This window comes from Meriones unguiculatus, chromosome 6 (genome assembly GCF_030254825.1).
Source record: "Meriones unguiculatus strain TT.TT164.6M chromosome 6, Bangor_MerUng_6.1, whole genome shotgun sequence".
In the NCBI taxonomy this organism is placed as follows: domain Eukaryota; kingdom Metazoa; phylum Chordata; class Mammalia; order Rodentia; family Muridae; genus Meriones; species Meriones unguiculatus.
In genome coordinates, this window is record NC_083354.1 from 75,558,130 (window position 1) to 75,580,715 (window position 22,586).

Genomic DNA, 22,586 nt, shown 5'->3' on the forward strand with positions numbered 1-22,586 from the left:
GATTAGAAGTGGGTCTTTACACTTCAAATGATTTAATTCAGAAAAAGAACCCCTCGCCCAGCAGTGGTAGTGCAAGTCTTTAATCACAGCACTCAGCAGGCAGAGACAGGTAGAGCTCTGTGAGTTTGAGACCAGCCTGATCTACAGAATGAGTTCTAGGACAGCCAGGCTACAGGAAACCCTGTCCCACAACAAATTCCTTACAGGTTTGCCCAGCATTTTGGGTTTTAATTCCAGATGTTGTCAGGTTGACAACCAAGAACAGCTGTCATACACTTGGAACCTATGAATATTCTTCCTTATATGGCAGAAGGGACTTCAAACACCTGAAGATGGGGAGACTGTCCTGGATTCTTCAACTTTATGCAGTCCATCATTTCTTGCAAGCATTACTCCTTTTGTTGCTAATCCCTGTGAAGTAGATTTTACTGGCTTTGTAAGGGAGGGGTAAAAAGATACTAAACCGGGAGTGGTGGCGCACACTGTTAGTCCCGGCACTGGGAGGCAGAGGCAGGTGCATTCAGCAGTCTCCCTATATTCTGCCTGCACTGCCTTCGTCTTCAGCTAACAGCTCATCATTCCCAGCCACATTAATTCAAGTTCTTTTGCTAATTATATTCCTTTTAGGGGAAATGAAAATTTTAATATTGGTATATTTACTGTACCTCATGATCTGAAATGTTTTTTTATGAATTTGCATTAAAACATTAACATACAATTATTTTCTCATCACTCAAGATTTTAATTTAAAAAATTATTTATTTTGCTGGGTGGTGGTGTACACCTTTATTCCCAGTACTTGGAAGGCAGAGGCAGGCAGATTTCTTGAGTTTCAGGTCAGCGAGGTCTACACAGTGAGTTTCAGGATAGCCAGGGCTACATACGTTTGTGTATCACATGCATACAGTGCCAAAAGAGGACATTAGATCCCCTGGGAATGTAGTTAAGAGACAATTGTGAGCTTCCATGTAAGATGCTGGCCAGGTCCTTGTACTTTCAACTGCTGAGACATCTCTTCAGCTCCACCACTCAATATTTTAATATGTGCTGAAAATTCTGGACCAAAGCGTGCAAAAAGAAGATAAAGAGCACCAAAGTAACTTGTAAGAAATTTCTAAATACCTTCATATATTAAAACTGGTAAGATAAAATATTTTTTAAAATGTCTGTCATCATGATAGGAAAATATCTATTCTAAATCATCCTACTTATCAAAATTCCTACTGTAATGAAAATATTCAAGTTTGCACTGAACAATATTCTTTGGCCATAAAACTGCATATATCACTCATAATGTCTCTTTAGATTATACATCCAGCTAAAACTGGAAATGATTATGGTAGACAAAACTATAGAAAGTAATTACAGGACATTTCACTTTCACGGCAGCCAAAAGCCATGTACAAGTTTCACCTAAATCTTGAAAAAACTACTCTGTTATTTGTTATATGTGTACATTTTTCCAGAAATCAGAAAAAAAAAAGTTATAAGCACATGTGGAGAATGCAATTCTGAAATCATTTGTGACTGTTGCATACGCAAGGAGGCAAGTGACAGGACAAACAGTCCGTACTGGTGAGCAGCACAGTGTCTTGGGAGGCCAGATGCATACAGGAAAACCGGATATTCAGCCTTGGAGTTGAAAGATAACAGGGAGTAACATGATACAACTTAGTGTAAGTTCTTTACTCTAACCAATTATTCATTTGCAAAAACTACCAAAAATAAAATTTATTTAATGGAGTGGTTAAACCTCATAACAGATCAAGAACTATATTATAGTTCTCTATTCTCACTGTTTATCTCAAATCAATGGTTGAAATTTCTCCTGAATTGTTTCCATTTCAAGTAGAAATACAGCTTTTACTTAATACACTTCAATTATAACTAGAAACCAGTTTTATATACAGAAAATTCATAAATATAGAATTTTATTCTCATTTTGTTCTTCAGATATGCAAAAAATCGACTAAAAACTTCATCTGGGTTTTTGTAATAAACATGTAAATACATATTTACAGTGGAGATGCTTTCTGATAGAAAGTAAATGCACAGAAGAAATTTTGGTCTTCACCAGAATCCATCATTATGTGTCCATTTCTGAAGACGATGTGATACGATTACATCATATTCAAATTTAAGATTCCTTTCATACACATAATTCAGAGTAACAAAGTTTTCTTATACAATTAATGCTTCATTCTGCATTTCAATTTTCTTTAAAAGAGATTCCTTTACCAAATAGTAGGGAGCTTTTAAAAGTTTTTGTACAATTATGTGCAACTTTCATTCTGGTGTGACATTATAAACACACTCACTCAACCTCCATTGTTCATGCCACAGGGCACATCTCACATGATGTAAGTACCATCTTTGCAGTATTTCATGGATTCCATTTGTTTTGTCATAGCCAGAACATCGTGAAATCCAGTGCTCAGGCCAGACATATGTTGAAAGTATGCCTCCTTTTCCACTTGAATTGTTAAGTTGTTTACTCCAGCATCTTTAAGTATTCCTGTAACCTGTTAGAACATTGAGGAAATTCAACAATTTAGGATACTGTATTTAGTACAAGTTTTCTTTTTGAGATAGGATCTTGAGATGCAGCTCAGGCTGGTCTAGCATTCATGCAGCTTTGCCTGCTTCTGCATCTGTGAGTGCTGGGTTAAAAGCAAGTGCCACCATGCCCAGCAAGATGGGTATTTTTAAAGAGTAAATGACTACTAAGCCATATGGGGTGTACAATTCTATACATGAATTATCACAAACACCAATTACCTGTTGTACAATTCTTTGTTCCAGCACATCAGATGTCACCTGTATATGAATTGTTCCTGCTACAATACTGGCAGAATGGCGCCAAAAATGAGGGTCTCGGTATGATATTAATCCTTCAATTTTCTGTATCTGTGAAATAAGGGGGAAGTGGTGTAAATGATTTTTATAAAGTCCACAGAGATTATTTGATCTAGAAATCATCATGGTGAGACAGCGAAGTAAAGAGATCAGGATACAGACAGCCTGTAGTGAGTTGACCATGACATACAGAACACGTATCTCCCTCCAAACCTTACGTGAGCATAGTTAATGAACTGCAGCTTCCTTTACACTGACAAGCGTGAGTACACACACTATTAAAGAGATGACGGATTTAAGATAGACTTAAAAGATAGCCCCAGTTTTCAACAACAGAGGATTGGTTAAATTATCAACTACAGAAAACTAAATGTAATAAATATATTACATTGCCATTAAAATGTATGTTTTTTTTCAATATGATATTAAGCAGAAAAAGCTTATTGAACAGTATTTTGCTATTTTAACTTCCAAAGTTTTTTTTTTTTCTCTTTCTCTTTTATGTGTATGGATGTGTGTCTGGTGTTCACAGAGGCCAGAGGAGGGTGTTGGAGCCTCTGGAACTGTAATGTAAGCTGGGTGTGGAGGCACATGACTATAGTCCTAGCACTGGGGAAACTGAGGAAGAACTGTTGCAAATCTGAGGCCATCTCAGGTTACACAGTGAGTACCAGGCCAACCAGATGTATGTAGCAAGACCCTGTCTCAAAAAAACTTTATAATAATAAAACAGGCTTCTACTAATTATAGTTAATTCTATATAGCTTATTTACTTTGTTCTCAAGCACGTTTTCTCTTTTTAATGATTCATTTATTTTTATTTTATGTGCACAGGTGTTTTGCCTGTAGGTATGTCTGTGTGACGATGCTGGATCCCTGGAACTGGAGTTACAAACAGTTGTGAGCTACCATGTGGTGCTGAGAATTGACCGAGGCCTTCTTAACTGCTGAGCCATTTCTCCAGTCGTCCAGGCTGGCCTTCAACTTTGATCATTTTACAGAGCAACTGAGATTATAGGCTTATTCCACTAAGTCTGGCTCTATTTTATTTATGTTCTTTAAGTTAAACTGTATTTTATTAACTTATATGTTGCACAGTACTTGTTAGATCAATTTATTCAACTTTAAGTGCTATTTGTACAGAATAGAGTAAGTAGTGAGGAAATTACCTTTTCTAAAGCAATATGCAGTTCTTTTTCGTATTCAGGTGGTAGTCTCAGAAGTAAAACTTGACAGGCATCTTTAATCAGTGGGATAACACTGAGGAATATTAACACAGCAATAAAAAGAGAACACAGGGGATCGGCAATAAACCATCCAAACTGCTCTATAAGAACTGTGGAAACAATCACACCAATGCTGCCCAGTGTGTCTGCCAAAACATGGAGAAATACACCTACAAATAAAACATTAAGGACATAAGAAATTCAAGTTCATCTAGCTTAGCTTTCACCCAATCTAGCAGTGTCGCTGGTACCTCTCAGTACCAGGCCCTTCAAAGTGAGAAAGCATGGTTGCTGTCAAGGAACTTGAGAGCAGAGAATATGTAAGGCTGCAGGCAACAATGACAACAGTGTGCTAAGCTTAACACAGTATTCTCTGCCTGGGGCTTCCTAAAAGATCATGCTTGAAGCAAGTTTCTTTGTTTTTTTTTCCCCTTGCACTTAGAGCCTTGCATGTGTAAGCAACAGCTCTACTACTGAGCTATGTACTAAGCCTCTGACATATATATATATATATATATAAATTTTATCTATTGCCAGTCATGGTGGCATACACCTTTAATCCCAGCACTCAAGAAGCAAAGGCAAGGCACATCTCTGAGAGTTCCAGGATGGCCAGAGCTATAGTGAGACTCTATCTTTAAAAAAGTTGTACCACTAGTTAAAAGAATGGGAGTATTTTTCATAATCTTTTCAGAGGGTCTTTTAGAAAATAATGCAATCAAGTTTGTATTTGGAAAAAGCATGTTCTTAAAGGTTACTTCCTACAAAATTTTAAAGTAAAATTATTCTTTTGAAAAAAATATGTATTTATTACTAGGTGTATATGACCTAGGTGTGCGGTGGTCAGAAGCTATTTTATGAACAGGATTCCTCCTTCCACCTTTACATGAGTTAGAGGGATTAAGTTTTGCCCATCAGGCTGTGTCACTGGTCAGCAAGACACTTTACCTGATTCACTGTAACAGCTTCCTTGAGCCATGTTTTGACATTACCTAAATTACTAACATTAAACAATTGGTATCAATGACTCAATACCAAAAGAGATTAACATATTTCAATTATTTTTATAGTATAACAAACATTTCTTGTTTTGTCAGTCAGAAAAGTTCATTAATGGTTCACTAAAGTGTTTCCCTTGCAACCAAAATATCCTGCCGTATATATGAAAAGACTATACTTACAGCAGTTTAAACATGGATATTTATGCATATGTGGTAGGCAACTGCTATATAACTGAGACACATCTCTAGTTCCTTCATTTCCTTCTTAAAATGACTTTATTGAGAAGTGAACACGAGCTCTGTCCTCTTGCCTACTTTTCATGGTGTAATGCATCATTGTCGCCCACAGGCACAGAGTTTCATAGATTTCCAGAAGCACTCATTAAAGGGAACATCAGGCCCAACGAGCAGACTGCCCTTACACCTCTTCCCAGCTACCATTCCATGCTGGGTCTGAGTTTCGTCCTGTGTAAGTGAATCACCAGATAACTGTTTTTCTGTGGTGAACTTTCACTGAGCACCATGCCCTCAAGGTTTATCCACACTGTCACACTTTACAGAGTCCCTCTTTCCTCTTCTTCCCGTGCTGGGAGCCTTGGGCATGCTAGGCAAGCCCTTCACTGAGCTATAATCTTAGCTGTCTTTCAAAAATTCCTGAGTAGCAACTGTACCAGAATGTAGGCACATGGTTGTGAGGATAATGCTGAGTGCTTGAGAGAACATTCCAAGAAAACAAGAGTCTTGTTGACCTCAGTTTCTTCCAGACATGAAACTGTTCCTGGAATGTGTCTTTGCACTCCCCCCAGGTGTATGGACAGGAGTGAGTTTAGATTACTCACTATTGCTTGCTGATGCTATTCAATTACACATCCACACCACCCTTTCTAGGCCTCTATGGAAAAACATGTGTTTGCCACATGCAGCTAGTCCTTGTGATTGTCTACAGCTTGAACTCTTGTGAACTTTACTCCTGTGACCTTTCTTTTTAATTTTTATTTTATATTCATTGGTGTTTGCCTGCATGTATGTCTGTGTGAAAGTGTCGGAGCCCTAGAACTGGAGCTACAGGCAGGTATGAGCTGCTATGTGGGAACTAGGAATTGAACCATCTCTCCAGTCTCCATGTGACCTTTCTTAACTCTTAGAGTATAAATTGCCTAAGGCTCTGAATAAAGTTGGCTACTGCATGAGACTTAGGTCTGCTTCATTTACTGACTTCATTTTCTCAGGTCCCACCACCTGTTGAGTGGTGACACTAGAAAGCCAACGTTTAATAAACACAAGTAAGAGGATCAACTCAGGAGACAGCTGAAAGGCAGCTCAGTACTTCATAAGGACTCACCCCTCATGTTAGCATTCATGCCTCCACCTGTGAATCCGTGGCTGTGACCATGATCACTGTGTCCATGAGAATGGTGGGAATGGCCGTGATCAGATGAGTGACAGTTTCCTTGAGAAGCTCCATGGCCATGGCTATGGGCATGGCTAAAGGCACAGATACCGATAAGGTTTACTATCAGCCCTCCAATGGAAACTGGCTAGCAAAAAGGAGAAAAGAAAAGCTTTAATTTTGAAGGTTGGAAAAAAAAAGTTGCTATTTAGAAGTTATTACACAGTTATTATATGTGTTTCTATATAAGAGTTTAAAAACTACTTATAGTATACCTAAGTTTCCCAACTAAATCTATAATGTTAAAAATGTGACTTGTAAAGTATTTTGGAAGGATCATTTTAACTTTCAAATACCAGAAAAAAAATTGGTACAAGAATTTGATTTAAATGATATAGAATGGCAGATCCTGGTGGGGCACGGTGGTACATACCTCTAATCCCAGCCCTTAGGAAGCATAGACAGGTGGACCTCTGTGAATTCTAGGCCAGCCAGGGCTACACAGTGAGACTTTGTCTCAAAAACAGACAAATAGGCATATACTTGGTTTCAAATGCCCAACTGAACTAAAACTCCAAGCTACTTTCAGTGATTTGAGAACTGTCCTAGAGGGCAGCAGTTCAAGAGCACTGGCTGCTCTTCTAGAGTTTAATTCAGACCAGGGTTGAATTCCCAGGACCTACCTGGTGGCAACCATTTTAATCTCCAGTTCCAGGGGACCTCATGCCCTCTCTGGCCTCCATGGGCATGAGGCATGTTATGTGGTGTATATATACATGCAGGCAAAACATTCATACACATAATTAAAAATTCAAGTGCTAGCATTAAAGAGTTAACGATACAGAACTCAGGGTCTAAAAACACATCTTAGTTGTGGAAAAATAAATGACTAAACAGCAACCATAAGTCAGTGTTGCTAAAAGGAGTCTGCATAAGACACAACAGTGATACTGAGAGGAAGATCTGAGAGACTGTGAAGATTGAGAGACAAGTGGCCTTGAGGGAAAGCATCCCCACAGAAGACACATGCAAGCAACATCTCAAAGCAGTCAGAAGGGCAGAGTGAAGGATGGACATGCTGTTGCCAAGGAACAACATAAAAAATGGCTAGGGATAGGAAACTAAAAGTTGTTATCATAGCTGTATAATCTATTGGGCAAAACCTGTACAATTTTTATTCTCTGATTTTATCTCTAACATTGTACAAATGCCTTCAGATATTTAAAAATACAATTTTGAAAAAAATTACTAACTATGAATTTTATAATATAACCTTATATTTGTCTAACACATTTGAGAAAAGAATTAATTTCTAAGAGTCTGCACTAACAATGCACTTAGCAGTCTCTGTTTATCACTGGGGCATATGCTGTAAGACCTCAATGTGTGCCTGAAGCTATGGACGGCGGTTTGTTTTGTTCTACATATACACACTTATGATGAAGTACAAGTCAAGCACACCAACAACAGTAATAAAAATAGAATCATTATAACAATGCAATGTAATAAAGTAGCTAGAATTCTCTTGACTATCTCTGAAGTGCTGGGATTAAAGGCATGCATCACCACAGCCTGCCTAAAATGATTTAAAACTTTATATTTATTTAAATTTTTTTTCATTTAGTAGACTATGGTAAACTAACAAAACTGCAGAAGATGAAACAGTGTAAAAGGGAGACAATGTACTAAGAATGGAAGTTTTGTTGATTTAAACGAAGTTAAAACTGCTCTAGATCAATAGCTACAACTTAACCCTCAGCATGTAAGAGCCTTCCTTGTAAGTATGAGTAAAAGCTTAAGCAGGAAAAGAAAAAGACTTACTGTCAACATGTTTGTGTCTAGTTCTGGAGGATCAATCAATCTAGCCACTGACTCCATAAACACAAAAAAAGCTATCACTATCAGGAAAAGTCCATTAATTAATCCAGAGAGAATTTCTATCCGGCCATACCTAAAAAACACACAATACTTTTTAGAAAGAAAGACAATGACAAGTATTTTAAAAATATAAATATAAACTTATAACAAGTGAGGACACAAGTCCTAGTTTTTCATACTAAGTATACAATAATGTAAAAAATATCAAAACTTAAAAATACTATTCAAAAGTCATTCCAAATATTTTGAAATTTTACATATACAACTTTATGCATCCTTACAAAAAGCCTTGTCTAATTTTTTTTTAAACAACTATTTCTCTCTCTCTATAAACTTCAGATGTGTCAAGCATATCTCATGGTACACAAACTTTATTCTGTACCAAATTTGGTTCATTCACCTTCCAAAATGCAAACAATTGGGTCTGGAGAGATGGCCTAGAAGTTATAAGCACTTGGTGCTTTTGCAGAGAACCCAGGGATCCTGGGGATCTGACTGCCTTTTTTGGCCTCTGTGGATCCTCAGGCACGCATATGGTATACACATATACATGCAGCCAAACACTCAACATACAAAATAAAACAAACATCTTAAAACCATACAAAATCACACAAAAATTTCAAAACATAATCAATAAAAGGTGGATTTATTCACATCTTACTAAAATACCTTTTACACAAAAGAGATTATAACATTTTTTGAATTGTTGGTAATAGTCCCTTTGAATACTTTTAACAAAAAAGAGGTGTGAATGGCCATGAATATTTCATTACAAAAAGAAACATGCTGAACAAAAATGCAAATATTTTTAGGTGGTATTTTTTTTCTCTTTGCCTTTAAACAAATGTGTTAGGGAGAATAATCTTGAGCTGACTGCCATTCAGAATTAATTAAATGTGTACCTGTATTCCCAATCAACTTCAAATGAAATAAAACTGAAGATCTGAAATTACTTGTACTGGAAATAACACAATTTTGTTTCTGAAGATGGAATCTGCACTGTATTAAAGAAGTCGAGTGCCCTGATAGTGTACCTACCCATAAGAGAAAATCCGGGTTGCTTTCCACCGACTCATCAAGGCAGCAAAGAGGCCCATCACCAAAGCTGAGCAGTCAAAGAGCATGTGGAAGCCATCTGAGATCAGGCCTAGACTGTTGGTCAGCACTCCATAGAACAACTCCACAAAGGTAAAAAGCTAAAGAGGTTTAAAAAATTATGGGAGGAGTATATTGAGAAACACATGGCCACAGAGAGTTTTAGATTTTAATCATAAGAATTTAACCTTTAATTACCCAAACCTTCTTTGATGATGTGCTTAAAATCCTAATGCTGGAAACTGTATTTCATATAGATTATAAGGAACTAAGCTAATCATATATATATCCATTTTGTAAACCAAAAGGCACTGTTTTTTATGTCTGTAGGAATCAATAACGAGGCTCTAGAATGTCAGCATCAGCGTTAGGTACTGACATCATATTAAGAGGCAACTGTACCTCTTACAAGCAACTGTAGACAGCATATGGAGCCACTATTTCTACAACAGTGCAAAGACTGTTTGCCTCTTTTGAATAGGAGCCTCACTACTAGTTAGAGGAAAATTTTAGCCCATCTTTGTTAGGAATTTGTGCAGCACTAAAATTATACACCCTGTCAAAATAAAAACATTGTGCTTTAAAAAGACAGCACTAATATTTAAAACTCTTACCAGATTCAAGCACAAGAAGTAAAAGATCTGCCTAGAGTCACTCTCCTCAAGAATCTGTTTTAGTGATTCCTTAATAAACCTAGGGATCGACTGAGAGCTATGCTGAAAAGCATCACCCATGAAGTGATAGAGTGGTGTTCCTTCAGGAGAATATCCAATAAGGGTACCTTTCTGTCCTCTCTTAGAGGGAGATGATAGGATGTTGGCCGCTACAAAGAAAAAAAAAAAGAGAAGATTATACAAGTTTCGAACGGTCAAGCCATCAATTTGGGCACTATCAGCAAGTACTAAAATGCAAACACTTAAGAATATCTAAACTGAAGGCTTAAACATCAGAAATTGGGGCTGCAGAGATGGCTCAGAGGTTAAGAGCACTAGCTGCTCTTCTAACGGTCCTGAGTTCAATTCCCAGCAACCACATGGTGGCTTATAACCATCAGTTCCCTCTTCTGGCATGCAGGTGCACATGCAGGCAGAACACTGTATGCATAATAAATAAATCTTTAAATTTTTTTTTTAAACATCAGAAACCATAAAAATAAGTTAATAAAAACAAGGGCAGATGCTTACACAAAATGAAGAACACAGCACTCACTACCACTCCTCCAGACAGGACATGCTCTGTGCTCCCCTGGTGTGCTGCTCTGTTCATAGCCCGGAGTTGGTCTGTTATTGGATGTGTCCAAAAATTTCCAAAAAGGAGAGCACTTATAAAAATGGGAAAGGATCCATAGCGGGCACATTTGGAAACTTCCATTTTGACTGAACAAATGGAATCCATATAGAAATCCAGGATCACGACAAAAAATATAACTGTGATGAAAGGTATGATGAGAGAAAACCAAGACTCAACTTTACTCTAGAAATGAAAAACACAAACACAACACGCAATCAGTACTCTATGGAGAAAGTTCAGATTTTATAAGATCTTTCTGTTAGTCACTATATCATACATAGACAAATACTCATGACTCAGTATGATTCACAAAATGTAAGAGTCACAAAAAAAAAAAAAAAAAGGATTCACAGCATGTAAGAGTCACAAAGTATTAGTACATTTCCCAAGTATTCTCCAGGGTACTAACAACAAAACCTCACTCCTGTTAATTTTATAAATACTAAGCAGACAAAATCTATGAGCTCAAGACCACTAACTGGGTTTTCTTTCCAGATTCCTTTGGGCCATAGGAATATGAAGTATACCCAAGTGTAATCATATCTGATTTATATTTTTATAAACAATTAAAATTAACTCCAATTAAAACTAAAGAAAAAGCAAGGATAATTTATGTCAATATCAACCTCAAATTAAACAATTCTGAACTGAAATTTCTTTCTAATAGTAACTCATTTTGCTTGTTACCAACAACTCTCATTCTTACCTCAGTTGTCACAGAAAGAACAATCACCCACGGGCACAAGAGAAACACAGAAACAAGCTGGGATAAGGCCTGAAGGCGCTTAGCTCCACCGACATCTATAGAGAGTTTTCTAGAAGCTGTGCTAAACCCAACTTTACAACATAAAGCCAGCACCAGCAAAAGTACTCCGCCCTATGAGACGAGAAGAATCATTAAAAACATATGCTAATATATTCAACTTCTTGTAGATTTACATTATTTATTTACAAAATTTTGAGACAAAGCTTCACTATGCGGCTGTAGCTGACTTGGAACTTGTTGTGTAGATCAGCTAGCCTCAAAGTCAAGAGAGCTTCCTGCCTTTCAATGTGCCACCACACCTGGCAGTATTGAGAACTGAAGCTAGGACCATGTACATGCCAGGCAAGCACTCTTCTACTGATCTACATCCCTTGCCCTCTGCGTGTGTGTATGCACATATATATGTGCATATATATATATTTTATATATACATATTAAAATATGTATATATTTTAAAACGTGTTAGTATATGTACGTCTACGTGTGTACTTAAGCGGAGGACAGATCCCCTGTAACCGGAGTTACAAGTGGTTTTGAGTTTCCTGATACAGATGCTGGGAACAGGTCCTCTGCAAGAGCAGTAAGCACTCATAAGCACCAAGCTATTATCTTCAGCACCCAATGTTTAATTCTTGATTATATATTTGAAGAAATGGAACTGCTCCCCCCAATATCCTCAACTATTTTAAATGGCAGGCAATGTTTTGAATTTAGTGATAATTTTATTATTAATTTTACAGCTAGGGATTTGATCTGGTTCCTAGCCCACGATAGGCAAACATTTCTACCACTGAGCTATACACTCTGTACTTGAAAGGGCTAAGAAGCAACTATACTGATAATTATTTTAGTGTTTTAAAAGTTTTATATGCATGGGTGTTTTGCCTCCATGTATGTCGTGCACCCCCAGCATGCCTGGTACACTGGATTCCCTGACTAGTGACCTGCCATATGGATCAGAGAGTGAAATGAGTCCTGCGGAAGAGCAGCAAAAGCTCTTAATGGCTGAGCCATCTCTCCAGTATTGAGATAATAAATACATGTATTTTTGGATAATACTGATGATGTACCTAGGCTGGCCTTGAACTGGAGATCCTCTTATCTTAGCCTCCTCAGTGCTAGGAGTAAAGGCATGTGTTAGGTATAGATGAAATTTAAAAATTATAAATTCCATGGTAGCACATGCCTAGAGGTGGATAGGAGGATTAAGTGTTCAAGGTCATCTCTGGCTACATATCAAGTTCTAGGACAGCCTGAGCTATGTGAGACTCTGCCCTTAACCCCCAAAGCTATACCTGCTGTGGCCTTTTCAATCATATTTGCAGCAAAGAGAAGATACCTTGTGATCCGCCACACCTAAGAAGGCAATAGCCGTATAAAGCATGTGAGTCAGCGCACTGTCATGATGTCCTTCCGCTGAGGACACTGGAGTGAAGGAAAATACTTCTAAATCTCAACTCCCAAAGCTAAAGTTCTGTTGAAATTTTAGCTACTTTATTTTGAAGACGCACTAGTTTGGGTATGCCAAACTCAACTATCCTTAGTAACATATTGAAACAAAACAATTTAGCTTAATTCTAAAAACATAATTTATAAATTGGAATGGTCTATGCTTCTTTTATTTTTCTTCCATTTCCCCCCAGTTGTTTTTGAGCCAGAGCCTTAAAACACAGCCAAAGATGCTCCTGACTTTCTGCCCCTGCCTCCCAAGTGATGGGCTTAAAGAGTATGCTACCACGCCTGGCTTCTGTGTGTACTGCTGTCTCCAATGATGACTGTGCTTAAGATAGTAACTACATTTGGTTCTTAGCTTCCCGAAGAGGTATGCATCAAGACACCGCCTTGGTCTACACCTGTCCGGTGGGGTTAAGGCTGCACCTTCAGGTCAGTCTGTTGAATCAGTCTTGAACTTGTCTTCTTTACACTGCTGACCATACAGTCCCCAGCAAAGTGAGCAATAAACAGGAGGGTGTCGGGAGGACATGTATCACAAACAATCTGGAGCCTTTTCTGCCCCACCTCAGTGTAACAAAGAAAACTGCTTTTAGTTTACTAACAAACCTCAGGATACTAGGTATCAGTACTCAGAAGAAAACTGATACTTTGAGTACAGAAGAGTAGACAGAAGGGTGTGACTGGGAAAGAATAAGGGAGATGACAGAGTAGAGCGTATACATACTTGAGCGTATACTTGAGAAAGTTCAGCCTGAGCTGATAAGAGTGATTCCAGGCAAGAGAGTAAAATCTCGGGCAAAGGGATTTAAGTGTTTGTTGTCTTCTGCATCAGGACATTCTAAAATACGAACCCTAGAATCATACTGAGGATACTTTAAGATCTTCAAATAGGAATGAATTGATTACTCATTTCAATATTGACTAAGGACATAAACATGAGCCTATGAAAGTGTCATTGTGACTGATGAGTTTAATTCCCTTCTACCTTTTCCCATACTGCCAGCTTCTATTTTTCACCCAGACTTTAGGTAACCCCAGTCTGGAGCAAAAGGATACGGTGTTCTGCCATCTTAGCCATGAGATCATCATTGTCAAAAAGCAATAAACAGACCACAGCAATAATGAAAAAAGCAGCTCCCCTTGTCTGAAAGAGAAGAAAGAGACAAAGTTTTGTTTTCGTATTTTTTAAAGGTTAATTCTTAGCATAATAACCACACAAATGCTGGAGGAAAATGTTTTTCCTTTTTACCTTTGAGACAGGATCTCACTGTGCAGCCCAGGACTGCACGCACAGTCCTCCTGCCTAGGCCACCTGAGTGCTAGGAGTACAGGCATGTTCCACTAAGCATGGCTTGAGAGGAACATTAAAATAATGTATCAATATTTAATGAAAAATAACACCCTGATATAATCATTTTTACATATGTTTGTAGTATAATAAATGTAAGCTACAGAAATAAATTATCCAGAGTACTTTAAGAGTGTTATTTTTATTTTTTTGGCGAGACAAGGTTACTTGCTTTGTATACCAGGCTGGGCTCAAACTCAGAGATCCTTGTGCCCCTGCCTCCCTGAGAATTGGGATTGCAGGTGTGTGCCACTGTGCCCAGATATATTTTAAGAGTCTTCCAAGCATATAATGTTAGCAATTATCTCCTAAATGTGAGTAGGCATATTAATCTGGACCAGCCATGAGGGCTTACAGAAATAAGCTTCTTAATTTTTGGTTGAAAAGACCTAAGTAGCTAAGGAACAGTAACTGGTAGAGCTGTACTGTGTTCTACAACATTTAAGAAACAGAATAGTCTATAACAGTGTTCCTCCTGGGAAAAAGGTTCATGAAGCCATACTGAAAAATTAAGTCATTCCTAAGACAGTGAACTGGGTATGCATGTTGTACATGTGTATGGTGGATGTGTGCAAGCATGAGGAAGGCATCTGGTAAATTCTACTGCTATGTTTTTTAAAAAATGTTTGCTTCTTGACTATGTGTATGTGTGTAGGTATTGTACACATAAATTCAGGGCCCTCAAGAGACCAGAAGAGGGTGTCAGATCCCCAGGAGTTTGAGTCACACGCAGTTGTGAGCTACCCAGAGGGGTTGCTGGAAACCAAACTCCAGGCCTCTGAACTACCAAGCAATCTTCATCCCTCCACCCTATTATTTGAGATAGGGTCTCTCAATGAACCTGAAGTTGGTGTTTTAGGTAGGCAAGCTGGCTAGACTGGCCCAGGACCTGTTTATCCAGGTTCCAGGCCTACATATCCAGGCCTGGTTTACACATGGGTGCTGGGACCTGAACTCAGGTCCTCTTGCTTTCACTGCAAGTGCTCTTACACACTCAGCCATATCTCTAGTGCCCTGAAAACCTTTTTAAATGTTCTCATTGCAGGGAAAAAAAAATGAATAAGAGAAAGTTGTAACTCTAGTTTATGTAAGTATTTAATAATGTTAGGTATAGAAACCTCATATATTCTAACTATAACTTGGTATTTGTAAATTTCTAAGTATTTCCTATATAATATTTATACTTAGATGTAATATTTCATACATTTATATATAAAAATATGTACACTTAGCAATGGAACTATAATATTTTAAGTAAACAAAAATTTTCAGTAAAAACAGAATACTAGTCTATTCAGTATATGACCATCATTACACTCGATAAATTATTAGTGTGGTGTGCATTATGGCAAAAGGCAACATACATTAAAAACCTATACAATTAAAATTTTCCTTTCCCTTAACCCCCATTTCCTTCCACATCCCTCCCCACTTCTCTGCTGCCTTTTCTTCTTGTTTGTAAAGACAGTCTTACTATGTAGTACAGGCTGGCCTCAAAGTCTCTTGTTAGGAATTATACTTAGTTAATTTGTGTGGTAGAGGAAGGGAATGCAAGTGCTATGGAATCAGGTGACAACTTTCAGGTCAATGCACCATGGACAGGATTTTTTTTTTAATTTAAAATTTTTTTATATTAATTACCGTTTATTCACTTTGTATCCCAGCTGAACCCCTCTCCCTCATTCCCTCGCAGGCTTTTTATATTAACTTAAGATTAAGGCAGAGAGCTATGAGCACCACATGAAGGAGATCTTTACTGGTGGTATGTCAGTTCTCCATCTTGGTTATAGAGGTGCTTATAGAATCTACAAACACAAGTGTAACACTGCCAAGACCTGAATGAAGGGTTTTAGCATGTGTTATACTAGTATCAACCTCTAAGTCCCCATTGGGAAAAACTGACTGGAAAGTATGTCTGTAATGTTTTCACATTGTTCTAAGAATCTATAATCACATCAAAATGAAATAAAAACAAACATTTTTGTAAGAAAAATTTTAAGCTAGCATTGCTTCTTCATTATTATAAATGGTAAAAGATACGATTTGGTTTTTGCTATGAGTAATGTTTAACACCTGTTAAGTAACCATGATGAACAAGTCTACCTTTGCTGGCCCTCCTCCAGAGCTCGTGAATAAAACGCTGAGCAGTGAGATAACGACAATATCACTGTGTTCGAACAGCAGCAACGTCCTATGAAAACAAAACACCATTCAGAAATGTTTTTGACTTTTTTCAGGGAGCATGAACTTAGTTAAGAGTAAGAGAAAAGAAAATCCCTTGGTTTCACAAAACATGAGAAAAATAAATATGGACAACTCCCTTGGAAAACATTTTGGTATCAATTGCCTTAGAAAGAATGAGACTCCGAATACATGAAAATAACAATCTTCAATCTTGGAATTATGTCATTTAAAACATTGAAAATACATCATCTTCTTGTTAAAAATTGTTATTTACTGTGTCACAGTTTGTTGGGGAGGACAGAGGAAAACTTCCAGCAATCAGTTTTCTTCTCCTATCACTGGATCTGGAAATCAACTTCATGATGTTGGCCTGCACAGCATGTCCATTTCTCTCTGAGCCATCCCGCTGGCCTAGATTTCATTCATGCATATGTGATGTGTGTGTGCACACAGAAGCCTGAGGTTGACTTTGGGTATCTTCTTCCATTGCTCTTTATACAATTATGGCTTCTTTGAGACAGGGTTTCTCTGTATAACTGACCCAACTGTCCTGGAACTCACTCTAGACCAGGCTGGCCTCCTGAACTCACCGTGATCTGCCTGACTCTGCTGGGATTAAGGGCAGGTGCCACCAATGCGCGGCTGATTACACAGTTTTTTAATTGCTCTCCATTTTTTAAGACAGGGCCTCCCGCTTAACATAGAGTTTTCTTTTTCAGCTGGACTGGCTGTTTAGGAAACCCCAGGAACTGCCTCTCTTGAGCACCACAGCACTGCCACACTTGACTCTGCTGGGCACTTGAACTCAGGCTACCATAGCTGTGTAAGCACTTTACCTACTGGGGCAACTCTCCAGCCCTTTAGACTTCTTGTGTGTATTAGCAAATACTTAGTAAGTTTGTTGTTGGGCTGGAAGATGGGCCAGTGTTTAAGAACACTTTCTGCTCTTGCAGAGGTCCCAGGCTTGGTTCCTAGCATCAAGTTGTAATTTCAGTGGACGCCACTGAAATCAGGGGACACCATACCCTCTTCTGCAAACATTAGGCAAACATGGTGCATGTACATGCAGGCAAAACACACATGTAACATAAAAATAAATAAGTCTTAAAAAATGTGTGGTCTTACTGGCATTGATTATAGGAGACCCAAATTGGAAGCAACTTATTCACTAGTAGGAGAAGGAGCAATATCAATGGGATGTTTCTTTTTCAATGTTTATTCATTTATGTATATGAGCACTTTGTCTTCATGCATATCAAAAGAAGGCATCCCATTACAGTTGGCTGTGAGCCACCTTGCTGGGAATTGAACTCAAGACCTCTGGAACAGCAGCCCCTGCTCTTAGCCACAGAGCCATCTCTCCAGCCCATCAATGGAATATTTCTATTTGATGAACTGATGCAGTAGACATGAATGAAATTTTGTAAGTATACAAAAAAATAGTAAAATACACATTAAATTTCTTGTTTTTGAGAGGATCTTGGTATGCTGCCCAGGCTATCCTCAAGCTCCTCGGGTGAAGTGATCTTGTCTGTCTTCTAGTTTGCTGAGGCTGCCAGCACAAAGCCCACTATGCCCAGCTCTGAAGTAAACACTCTGAAAAGCTGAATTTTAAGGTAAGTGAATTACTTTTTTTTTTTTTTTCTTTAATACAGAGTCTCACTATGTAGCTCTGGCTGTCCTGGAACTTTATGTAGACCAGGCTGATCTCAACTCATAGAGATCAACATGCCTTTGCCTCCTAAGTGCTGGAGTTATAGGTATGTGTTACCATGCCTTACAAAGAAGAGAGGCTTCCCAGATCAGGGCCTGGATTCTTCTTAAAACATACTTGTGTTAAATAGGCAACCACAAAAAAAAAAAAAAAAAAAAAAGGCAACCACTTTTACAGAGGCCCTGGATTGGTTCCAAGCACCCACACGAGTGCACAACCACTTGGAACTCCAGTTTCAGGCCATCTGACACCTTTCCGAATTCTTCAGGCCCGCAAATGCATGTGGTGTACCTTCATACACTCAGGTACACACTTATGCCTCAAATAAAAACAAGCAGGGGCTGGAAAGGTGCTTCAGCAGTTACATTATCTGCTGTTCTTCAAGACGACCCAAATTCAGTGCCCTGCACCCATGTGAAGCGGTTCCAGAGGAAGTGACACTCTTATCTGGCCTCCATGGGCACCCACACATGTGGCACCCACATGTAAATAAAGTAAGAAATAAACTTAAAACATTTTTCTATATTCATTGTATTTTATATGGAAATACGTCATTAAAAAATTAGGTTGGGTGTGGTGGCATATGCCGTTAGCTAAACCATTCTGGAGGCAGAGGCAGGTGGATTGCTCTGAGTACGAGGGTAGTCTGTTACACAGTGAGTTCCAGGTCTCTCAGTGAGAGCTAGACTGAGGCCCTGTTTAAAAAAAAAAAAAAAAAAAAATTTTAAGCCGGGTGTGGTGGTGCATGCCTGTACTCCCAGCACTTGGAAGGCACAGGCAGGTGGATTTCTGAGGCCATCCTGATCTACAACGGGAGTTCCAGGACAGCTAGCCAGAGCTGTTACACAGAAAAACCCTGTCTCAAAAGCCAAAAGAGAACACACACAAAGACTGGACCAAACCAAAAACCTTAGACTGAGCTGTACATGTTCCCATGTCTATTAAGTTACGTTTAAGCATTTCTCCCCTAAGCTGCCCCATATGCACAAAGATTCTCTACACAGAGCTAAGAGAAAGGAGAGCAGCCTATTTCATTCTTCAGACCTGAAGGTCTGATGAATGCAAACTACTCTGAAACCTGCATTTACGAGTGTATTTGCAGGGTTAAGGGAAAAAAAGAGCACCTTTCATGATGTGTCATCTTTATTGGTTTATTTCATTTTCCATTTCAGATCTTTAAGCTTCTTCATCTGAATATTTTGGATCCTAGCCAATAAAATATCTATGATAGATCATTAATACATATATTAATGGTATTTACCCAAGAACTACTCCACAGACTAAACTGGTTCATCTACACTGAAATGTATTCAGTGCTATAGAAGTGAAAGAAACAGTGTGTAAGTAAATTTCTGACATAAAATATGGAAGAAAGGCCTGTGAGATGGCTCTGTGAATAAAGGCATTTTCTGCCAAACCTGATCCCCAAGACCCACATGGTAGAAAGTGTGAACTAACTCCCCCAAGTCCTCTGACCTTCACATGTGTGCAAATACTGAAAAATAAATACAGAACAAAATTAACTCAAATGAAGAAATGTAAACAAATAGAGAAAAATACATATTTTATTTACCTTAGTGGTCCACAAAGAGTAAGGCCAAAAAACCATAAAAGTGATATGATACATCCAGCAACTGCATGTTTAAATATTTTGATCCACTATAACAGAAACAACAACAAAAAACTTCAGTCATACTTATTAGCCACTAGGTGTTTCACGCTTAAATAAAATCTACAAGGAGGCAGTGTATGGTGGGGCATGCCTTTGACTCTTGCACGCAGGAGAGAGGCAGGCAGAGCTCTGTGATTTCAGGCTACATAGTAAGTTCCTGGTTTCTCAGACCCAACACATGGAGACCCTGTCTTAAGGAAAACAAAACAAAACAAACCCAAACAAACCCAGAGGGAAAAATGATAACAACACAACTATTTTGGAGGTTAAATATCATATATTTTAACATTAACTAGAAAATGTCAAAATCCTCTGATTAACTAGGTTCACTTCTGTATTCTCATCTGCCAGTTTTTTGTTTGTTTGTTTTGTTTTTGAGACAGTCTTACTATGTAGCTTTGGCTGGCCTCAAACTCAGAAATCCATTTGCCTCTGCTTTCTTAGTGCTGGGATTAAAGAAATGCACAACCATACCTGGCTATTAGCTCTTAATTCTTTTTCCTATGTAGCACAATTTCCCACTTTTTTCACTAGTTTTGCAGCAATAACTAAGGGTTTATTTATTTTTGAAACAAGGTCTCCCCATGCTGCTTAGGTTGGTTTTAACTCATACTGATCTTCCTGTCTGACTTCATGCATGTTGTCAGTACATGTGTATACCACCATGCTTAGCTTTTCATGAGCAATTTTTAAGGTACAGACATTTGAAAAGAGAAAAAGCTTAGGTGGAGTTAGAAAGATTAACTGTATTTTAAAGATGTCCTTGGTCTCTGAAATAGAAGTACTTAAATCGCCATGCTGACAACATGGTAGAGGACCCTAACTGCCAGGAAACAGACATGCAGTAGAGTATAACTGACCCCAGCGTGGACTAAGCAGAACGGGAAACTTTCCTGGCATGAAGTCACTGAAGGCAACGACAATGACGACCAGGGTGACATAGTGTATGTGTACTGCATACTCACAAGTGAGGTGTAACTGAAAACCTTACATGTGTAAGTTAGCTTTTCCTCACAGACAGATGCAGGACACTATTGCCCCCACTTCCTAGGTGGGCCAAATGAAGGCAGGAGAAATCATGTAAGTAGTACGGGACCTGATATGACTGATTTTAGGGCCTCACTTCCAACCCCTGCACATAACCTACCCCCAGTGACACTCTATGTGCTCAGCATGACTTCATGTCTCATCTGTGTATCTTTTGAATAAGGAGGCTGCATTAAAGACATCCCTTTAAAATCTGCTACCCCTTTCTACATTTGAAAATATTCTATTACATTGAGATTTTATAGTTCATTCTTGAAGCCTCAACTCTGAAAAGTCGAGGGTGAGTTAACCCTAGTACTGAGCAAGCAGCTTGGTTGTTATGCTTGCCCAGCACTGTACACATGGGAAACAACAGTGCAAGCTTGCAACAGCAGCGCTTGGGGAAGTAGAGGCAAAATGAGCAGGCCTTCCTTGGCTGCACAGTAAGTCTAAGTCAGAACAGGAGATCCTGTCTCAAACTTAACCAAACCAAACCAAACCATAGAACAGGAAGCAAAGCCCAGGAAAAAAAAAAAAAAAAAAAAAAAGGCACTTAAAGGGAGGGAACCTGTTAAGAATAAGTTGTTCTGTCAACATCTCACCTGATGTTTTGTAATAGTTTTCCCAGAGGAAAATGGTTTTTGAAACAAAACCATAAAAAATGCAGTCCTGTAAACATTGAAAGAGTAACATATTAATATTAAATATAAGGCAGTTTTAACAAATACATGAAAAACATGCTCTCCTCTAGAGCAGAGCTTTTAAAGCTCTTTGCACCTGTGCCTCCTTTCCATCTGACATATTTTTATGCTATTGTGGTATATGGATATGTAAAATATATATACACAAATCAAACATTTACTGCTGACAAATCATAAATTCTTCGGTGTACATAATTTTACTATTTCTTAAAGATGAAAGTGAATTTGCAAACTAATAATTTTTTGTTTTATTTATTTATTTTTTTGAGACAGGGTTTTTCTGTAGCCTTGCTTGTCTTGGACTTGCTTGCAGACCAGCTGGCCTCCAACTTACAATGATCCCCTTGCCTCTGCACTCTCCCTGAGTGCTAGAATTAAAGGTGTGTGCCACAATGATGGCTAACTTTGCATACTAATGACATGTATGTGTTTATACAATCCTTATATACATTAATTCGATACAAACATGTTCAAGAATGACACTAGGAAATTATTAAATCTTTGCTTTCTGTAATCAAGCCATTATGATTCTGTAAGAGTAGAACATTTTGCATATGATGTCAAAACACTAATTCCAAACAGTCTTGAATCAAGGTGGTTCAAAATCTTCTTTGGCGCTGCATGGCAAGACTGTATGCACAATGCAAAGCGGACATGCTGTGTGCAGAAACAAGACTGCAGAAACACCTCGATTCATTCTGCATTTGATTCTGAATTAATCTTTGGTTGATAATTTTTTCATGACCATCACATTGAATTTAAGAAACTTTGCTCTAGGCTGGGTATTTTAATCCCAGTACTTGGGAGCCAGAGGTAGGCCGATCTCTGTGAGTTTGAGGCCAGCCTGGTCTACAGAACAAGTTCCAGGTCAGCCAGCTAGTAATACAAAGAGACACCGCCTCAAGGACTAGAGACTGCCTTTATCATAAAGCTTTCAAGGCAAAAATCAGGACCTTCCTTGTTAATTGTCTTCAGAACTAGTTC

The 22,586-nt window shown here is 38.3% G+C and overlaps 1 protein-coding gene across 1 annotated transcript in view; it reads right to left on the reverse strand.

Moving 5' to 3' along the window:
* Positions 1-1,716: 1,716 nt before the first annotated feature.
* Positions 1,717-22,586, reverse strand: part of Slc30a5 (solute carrier family 30 member 5) — a 28,148-nt gene continuing 7,278 nt past the window's right edge. Inside the window, exons 3-16 of the mRNA XM_021663992.2 lie at positions 21,504-21,570; positions 19,777-19,862; positions 16,409-16,496; positions 14,014-14,101; positions 12,842-12,918; positions 11,443-11,613; positions 10,631-10,919; positions 10,061-10,269; positions 9,390-9,547; positions 8,295-8,424; positions 6,426-6,621; positions 4,026-4,252; positions 2,779-2,907; positions 1,717-2,522 (exon numbers count right to left, since the gene is read on the reverse strand). Coding sequence (XP_021519667.1) covers positions 2,352-2,522; positions 2,779-2,907; positions 4,026-4,252; positions 6,426-6,621; positions 8,295-8,424; positions 9,390-9,547; positions 10,061-10,269; positions 10,631-10,919; positions 11,443-11,613; positions 12,842-12,918; positions 14,014-14,101; positions 16,409-16,496; positions 19,777-19,862; positions 21,504-21,570 — 2,086 coding nt within the window. The 3' untranslated portion in view covers positions 1,717-2,351. The remainder of the gene's footprint in view (positions 2,523-2,778; positions 2,908-4,025; positions 4,253-6,425; positions 6,622-8,294; positions 8,425-9,389; positions 9,548-10,060; positions 10,270-10,630; positions 10,920-11,442; positions 11,614-12,841; positions 12,919-14,013; positions 14,102-16,408; positions 16,497-19,776; positions 19,863-21,503; positions 21,571-22,586) is intronic.